This window comes from Pimephales promelas, chromosome 11 (genome assembly GCF_988280905.1).
Source record: "Pimephales promelas chromosome 11, fPimPro1.hap1.1, whole genome shotgun sequence".
NCBI classification, from domain to species: Eukaryota; Metazoa; Chordata; class Actinopteri; order Cypriniformes; family Leuciscidae; genus Pimephales; species Pimephales promelas.
The window spans coordinates 21,415,525-21,423,474 of record NC_142779.1 but is presented as its reverse complement, the minus strand read 5'-3'; the positions used below and the strand labels follow the sequence as shown (position 1 = coordinate 21,423,474).

General features: G+C 37.6%; 1 protein-coding gene across 1 annotated transcript; it reads right to left on the bottom strand.

Moving 5' to 3' along the window:
- Positions 1-661: 661 nt before the first annotated feature.
- On the bottom strand, positions 662-6,959 carry tmx1 (thioredoxin-related transmembrane protein 1). Its single transcript, XM_039656405.2, has 8 exons — positions 6,740-6,959; positions 6,053-6,168; positions 4,057-4,102; positions 3,602-3,730; positions 3,254-3,299; positions 2,629-2,730; positions 1,113-1,176; positions 662-989 (listed from the first exon to the last, which is right to left on the bottom strand). The coding sequence occupies exons 1-8, from the start codon at positions 6,913-6,915 to the stop codon at positions 811-813; spliced, it is 858 nt and encodes a 285-aa protein (XP_039512339.1). The 5' UTR covers positions 6,916-6,959; the 3' UTR covers positions 662-810.
- Positions 6,960-7,950: the final 991 nt, after the last annotated feature.

Here is a 7,950-nt window from a genome sequence, read left to right as displayed (position 1 = left end):
AACACAAATCATGTCTATGGGACAACTAATAAAACTGTCTTTCGGTGTCAAATAATAATCACAAACACACACACGCACATGTTAAATCATTCTCAAAGCTTCAATAACACAAAAACCAAACACAAAAAGTATGAATCTGATCTCTATATGTAAGAAAAGACATTTAAAACAGCAAACTGAACATTCCAACTTTATATAACAGGCATCCAAAAAGCTCAAATAATAAAATATTTACAAAGTAAAGCACAAAACCTTTCATATTCCCAAAAGCCTAATTTCACAGTGAGGTCATTGTTTGATCTTGGTTATTTGCTCAGTATTTGTAAGGGGAATATTGCAGCTGTGTGTTGTGAAATTCCTTAAAGTAGGTGCTTATATTCCTCTAACACAGCGCTTCTCAAAGCTGTCCTGGGCATCAACCTCATCTGACACACCTGATTCAACTCATCATTTCATTTGTAGAGACTGCAAGACTTAAACGGGGTGTTACTGATAAAAATGTGCAATGGTGGGTGACCAGGACAGCTTTGAGAAGCACTGCTCCAACACACAAACACACACTGTGTGGACATAATGCATAGCAAGGGGTGTAATAATTAAAACTGGACAGGTGGAAAAGAGAAAACACAAACCTGCAGCAAAATAGAGAGAAAGCACAACCACATCAATCTTTCAGAAGGGAGCTATGACATCATATGTGATATCATCAAGCTCAATGAGCACTGCTATGGCAGCACGTGAGGGCATTGCCGTTGCGATGTGGTTTGTGTAGCGATTTTGTGCACAGTGAGGCAGTTCCTCTCCAGTCCTCTAGGTGTCCTCCTCCGGCACACCCAAACCTCTTCTTCTGACAGCCTCGGCTCCGCCCACCGGCTGCCACTCTTCAGTCTTTCCCCCGTACTCGTCTTCATCATCCTCCTCTTCTCCATCTGCTTCCTGCTCATCTTCAGATTGCTGCAGGAGACGCACCTGCCCCGCAAGCAGTTTCCCTACAGAAACATTCACGCGTCCATAATTACACAATATCGTCTTTAAGTTTTAATCGATCTCTGTTACGTTAGAAGTTCTCAGAGTAAAGCAAGTATAGGTTAATATAAAACATTCACACTTACTGTGGTGATAATCTGGTGAAAGTCGTCGTGATGGGAACACAAAATCTGCGATGAAAACCAGCACCTGAGAGAGGAAATAACATGAACTTAGGGAGACGTGACTGGCAATTGATTCCAATGGAGTCCAGGTTTGATGTTAACATGTTCTAAGCTAGGGCTGTCAAACGATTAATCGCGATTAATCGCACCCAAAATAAAAGTTTGCGTTTACATAATATATGTGGGTGCACTGTGTATAATTATTTTGTAAATATATATATATATATATACACACACACACGTATATTTAAGAAAAACATATTTTTTATAAGTAAAATATTTATATATAATATAAACTATATATAAATCTATATACAGTCTATACATGAAAAATTTCTTGAATATATACAAGCATGTGTGTGTATTTATGTATATAAAATAATTATACACAGTGCACCTACATATATTATGTAAACACAAACTTTTATTTTGGATGCGATTAATCATTTGACAGCCCTATTCTAAGCTAATGATTCAAAATAGCACACAGTATTAAATTGTACTTTTTTTGATGATTTTCACAACTTAAGGAAATAAATAGGGTCCGTTTACACGACAATGATATACTAAAAATGTATATTTTTTTTTTTTTTTTTTTTGGCAATGTCAAAACAATCCCGGTTCACACGGATTCGTGAAAACAACTAAAATTGCTCAATTATGCTGCCATACCAGTAGCTTGCGATTATGTCACTTTGTAAAGAAACACTATGTGCCAATAGACTGAACACATAACACGCATGCGCAATTGCGCATGACATCGCCATTTTCACAAATTTGTGTTTTTGTAGTTTACACAGAGTAGTAGTTTTCAAAAACTTGTAAGTTTGCATTTTCATATCACCAAAATCGCCGTTGTTGTCGAAAGGCCAAAACACATAAAAAGTTTTAAATCGTCTAAATGGTCCCTTTCTCTTAAATCATCCATGATTTTGGATGAATGAAGTTTTTGCAATGCATTCTGGGATTTTACACTCCAAAAATTACACTTGAAACAGATCTGGGGTCAATAAGATTTATAAAAGATATTAAAACTTTAATTCAGTAAGGATGCATTTAATTGAGATGAAAGAAAAGACATTTATAATGTAACAAAAAAATCCATTTCAAAATCTGTTCTTTGAAGCTTTCTATTCATCAAAGAATCCTAAAAGGATCCTAAAAGGATGTATCAAAGTTTCCACAAAAATATTAATCGGCATTACTGTTTTCAACATTGATAATAATAGTAAATGTTTATTTAGCCCCAAAATCAGCAAATTAGACTGGAGTAATGACGCTGAAAATTCAGCTTTGCCATCAAAGAAATAAATTAGATTTTAAAATATACTAAAAGAGAACATTTTAAATTATTATATTTACAATATCAAGTTTTACTGTATTTAAAATCAAATTAATGCAGCCTGGTTGAGAATAAAAGACTGAGCAGTGAGCATAAGAAAATACAAGGTAGATTAGTGTATTTGTGTGCACTCACCAATCCAAGAGTCAATCCTGAGATGAGTGTTGCCAGAGCAAATATCCCATACGAGCCCCAAACCGGGACGCCCAGCTGCTCTGTTAAGTAATTATGGCATTGCTGGAACACAATGTTAAAAGATCATTTAAATTACTGCATGAAAAAATCCATGAGCAGATTATAAATTCACCAGGTATTTATTACAAAATCATTATAACCATAAATTAAGTTTATTTTCCACTGGCTTCAAATTATGTTTGCAAAAAGCTCATACAATAAAATCAATTGAACCAAATCACATTTCAAATGAAACATTTTTAAGTAGCTTTGTCATATGCAGGATACTGTAGTCAGGGCAGGCAATCGTTATTGTAAACCCTTCAGGACGACACAAGCCCCCTCTTCTTTAAATCAGACAGTTTATTTTAAATGTACATTGACTATTTTAATGTATATTTTCCCTCACTGTCTGTTGCTGGTTCCTTCACCATTAGCTTGAGGTATAAATTATTTGTGCATGTAAGTTGCAACTTTTAAATTATTCACAAAATTGCTAAGAAATTAAAAAAAAAATTGCTAATTACAATTAAAAACACAGATCTGAGAGGAACGCAGTTTAATATTAAAAGACATACACACTCACCCTGATGAACATGGATAACTTAAAGAGGGCTGACATTGCGTTCATCCTACGAAAAATAAATATCAAAGACAATATCAAATCAACTGTAAAAATAGTCATTTATAGTGTGCTGCCTTATGAATCAAATTTTACATTAACCACAGGCTGTGGGTTCTCTGATCTCCGTTTTCTGGAGACTTTGCCAGACTCACCCAGAGCCCTTTGCATTATTACAGAATTTGAAAGTCACATTTATTTATATAGAGCTTTTTACATTACAGATTGTATCAAAGCAGCTTCACAGTGATAACATGAAAATAAAAAATGACTTGACTTGACACCACCCACACACACACTACAAATACTCACAGGAAGGAAGAGGGGCCGAACCAGGAAGAGACCGGCTCTATGCTCTGCCATTTCTTGTCATCAATGAAGCTCAGGAAGTCGTCTTTAGATCGGGCTCCTTGATATCTCCGAAACACACCATCTTTACAGCTGCAACACACACACACACACACTTAACCAAGTTTAAACTGAGTTTACACCCAACACACGGGGACGGTGCATATGACTGAAAACAACTGCTGGTGTCGATCTATCGACCTAACTCTATACAACTGTTCAAAATATCTGAACAACTGCTCAATAGTTTGGTGTCAGAAAGACTATTTAAAATATATATTATTCAGCAAGGACACATTAAATTTATCAAAAAATGACAATTTCTATTTGAAATAAATGTTCAAATTTTCTATTCATCAAACAATCCTGTAAATATGCATCACGGTTTCCACAAAAGATATTAATGGAATGAAACTCACTGGTAGATAGTTGGGAGAGCTGTGATGATAAACCTCCCACTCAAACCTGCAGAACAGAGAGAGAGAGAGAGACAGAGTCATTCAGCTGGTCCTGACACTCACTAACCCGACTAACACTAACCAGTCTCAGACCAGCACTGCTTCTCACACACATCAGAATAAACCAAATTACCAAACAGTATAAAAATACATATCTGGAACATTGGGATCAGGAAAACAAAACACAAAGTAAACTACAATTCTATCGAAATCTGAAAGCAAATTATGAAATGGAAGAATATCTCTACTTCCTCTAATTCATACCCACCATAATAACTTAAAGCCACACTGCAGAACTTTTTGGCCACTAGATGGTGCTCGACATGTAATTTTCACGTCCAGCGTCCCTAGAGGCCACAAGCTACGCAGCACTGTCGCAAATTAAAGTCAACAAACAGTCAACCGGTCAGCCTCCCGTGTCTTTAGATTGTGTGTGCTTGTGCTTTTACTGTCTATGGTGCTTGCAGTGTATGAGGCGGGCCGGGCAACCTTGCCGCGCTTGATTCCCTTATAGCAGTCAGCTGAGAGAGCGAGCGGGGTGATCCCCGTGGGGATTATCATGTCTGTGAGTGAATGTGGGCGCGGGACAGCCGACACATTCACTGCACTGAAAACACCGTCGGCCAGAGCTGACTGTAACGTTCTGTGTTTTGGTTTATTTTTACAGAAACCGTGGGACATGTGGTGTGTAATGTTAGTGTTTGTGGGTACTACTGAGTCGTGGGGACGTTCACTACATTTAATGTAACGTTGAGGCGATTTTATTAGTGCGAGCCCTTCACTGAGGCGGGCTGTGTTTGTAGAAATGAACACTGGGCTGTGGGCATTTTATTGCACTCATAGCACCATCGGCTGTGGCCGGAATACCAGAAAATACTACACTGCTAATATGAATTTATCTGGGTTACCTTAGAAACGGCATTTTTGTGCAGGCAAGCGTCCGCATCGGTCGAGCACTCTTTCTCCTCCGTTAGCTCACGCCAGCGAGCGAAGCGAAAGCTGGACCAATGTGTTAATCCTAGTCTTGGCTTTTAATTTGTCACTCTCCCCTTTTCTTTTTTAGGTTCCTCTGATAAAAGCGTTGCCTTCTTCCTTGTAGCTGTTGTTCGGCATGACGAAAACACAATCTAACGTTAGATTCTGAGGAAGTTGTGGGTGGTGGGGGAAGTGACGTATGCCGTAAAGCGGTCGAAGTTTGTAGTTCTTTTTGTGCTCGGGTTCCTACCCGAAACCCGAAGTTACAAAGTGCAAGTAAAAGCGATACAGACACTTTCAGGAGACGGCAGATGCGTCATTCGTCCTATTGCAAGTCGATCTACCATCTCAATAGGTTTTGGTAATATATTATAAAGGTTGAAGAGTTCCACGGTGTGGCTTTAAAACAGAACTTTACAGGCATAACTGAAGTAGAACAGATAAAGATCTTACTAGGGACAGACCGCAGTACTGGCTAGCAGATACGTGTGTGTGTGTGTGTGTGTGTGTGTGTGTGTGTGTGTGTGCCACAGCCTGAGAGACAGTAGGTGAATGTGTGTGTGTGTGTCTGACCTCAGTGAGTTTCCCTAATGTGCACCACAGTGACCCTCAGTAATGCGTGTATGTGTGTGTATGTATATGTTAAACCACTGTGGTATCAAATGTTCACAGAAATTATAATCTGTTACACTGTTAATTTGTGCAATCAATTTAATTTAAGTTGTTATAATACTTTATTATTCTTTATGTCTTCATTATTATACTATGTTATAATAATGTCATTATTATACTTCATTATTACAAGCTTTGCCAATATGTAGAGTCAAGCCAATAAAGCAATTTATTTATTTATTTTTATTTATTTATTTTAATTTGAGAGAGAGAGAGAGAGAGAGAGAGAGAGAGAGAGAATGGAGGGAAACCCATAAGGACAGCAGACCAGGTGAGCAGAGAAACAAGATTTGAGGAGATAACAGCATACCCGGCTGCTCGGTGACGTCCACTTTGGCAATGCTCAATCCCAAATCTTCTCCCCATTCTGCAAACTCATTCCACACGGGCTGGAGCTGCTGGCAGGCCGGACACCATGGAGCAAAGCTGCAGTAGACAGACAAACCTTTAATCCAATAACACAATCCCAGCCAGAGGAGACACAAAGACACAGAGGCTCATTTGTTTTCCATGGGATCTATTTAACTAGAATCCTCTTGTTCGATGGCTCTAGCAGGAGGAAGCTGACATTATTTACTCACTATCATGTTTTTCCAAAACTGTATGACTTTCTTCTGTGGAATACAAAAGGAGTTGTTATGCAGAATGACAGCCTCAGGCACCATTCAGTTTTGAATCCGTTTTACATACAAGTGAACGGTGACTGAGGTTATCATTCTGTCTAATATGTCCCTTTTCTTCTTCATAGAAGGAAGAAACGCATATGAGATTGGATCAACATGAGAATGATTAAATGATTACATCCCTTTGATTTTGGCAAACTCTTTAACTTTAAAACCACAGAACTTCCTCTAACCTGAGCCCAGTACAAGAACACGGTAGTAAACAATAATGAAATAATAAGTTATTGTTGTGTAATTATTATTATCATGTGTACACTGTTAATGGCTATGCAAAAATAAACAGACTTTTTGCAAAATTTAATCTAATAACTCACAACTCGATCATCCATTCTCCAGTCAGGATTTCCTCCCAGTTACCATCTGTGATTTCTCTTAATTTACCCGGCTTGGCCGAAGCGGGCTGCAGTATCACACATGTTGCGATAAACACAGAAAATAAACACGCGCCGGCTGTCATCTCTCTGACTCTACGTGTGTATGAGCACGCCATGTTTCTGCGCCCACTGTTTCCCTTCCGCTTCCGCCTCCACTCCCACGTGCTGATGATGGGCGGGGCCAAGTCATTGACGTCATGACGCACAGCGTTCGAAAAGGTTTACAACAATTTTTGTCAATGGTTTACAACATAATTAACCCACTTCAAGACACTTATGCATAATTAACCTACAATTAATTATTTTACATCGTATGTATTGCCCCTTGTATTTAAATTAACGTTATTTCATGAACTGTTTGATTATTCCATAAAAAATAATGTTCTGTTTGTCTTGTTTCATCTGCTATTAGGTATTTTTCTACCTTAATAAAATGTATTAAAAAGATATTCTATTAATATGAATTACATTACATGTATTACATGCATGTGTGTATGTATATTAGTAGAAAATATTTATAATTCATTTTATTTTTAAAGTATTTACTTTCTATATAGATAATGCATTTCCTATTATATATGCCTGAAATTCAATTATTAAATTAATTTACATAAAATGTATATATTATGTATAACGGTTTTCCTCTTCTTATGATTAGGACAAAAACAAAAACATGTCCAAACACAAGGTGGCGATATGAGGTCTGTCTTTTTTTTGAAAGTCCGTGTAGGCCCACTGATTTTACTGCACAGTTTTTGTGAATCCTATATGAGAATATAAAATATCGACGATTGTAGACTTACTACACTCTCTGTGTGTGTGTGGGGGGGGGGGGGGGGGATCTCTCTCTCTCTCTCTCTCTCTCTCTCTCTCTCTCTCTCTCTCTCTCTCTCTCTCTCTCTCTCTCTCTCTGACAAATGAGTGCTAATGACAGCAGTGAGGTGCATTTTTAAAATATTCACTGTGGAAAAGAAACTGTCACAAGTTAACTGTCACATGCAAAAGTGATACACCCCTCACATTTTAGCAAACATTTTTGTATATGTTCTCAAGGGAAAATACTATAGAAATTAAACTTAAATATATTTTAGAGTCAATGTGCTTCTTTTATAGCAGTATTTACTGTCCTCTGAAAATAACTCAACACAGCT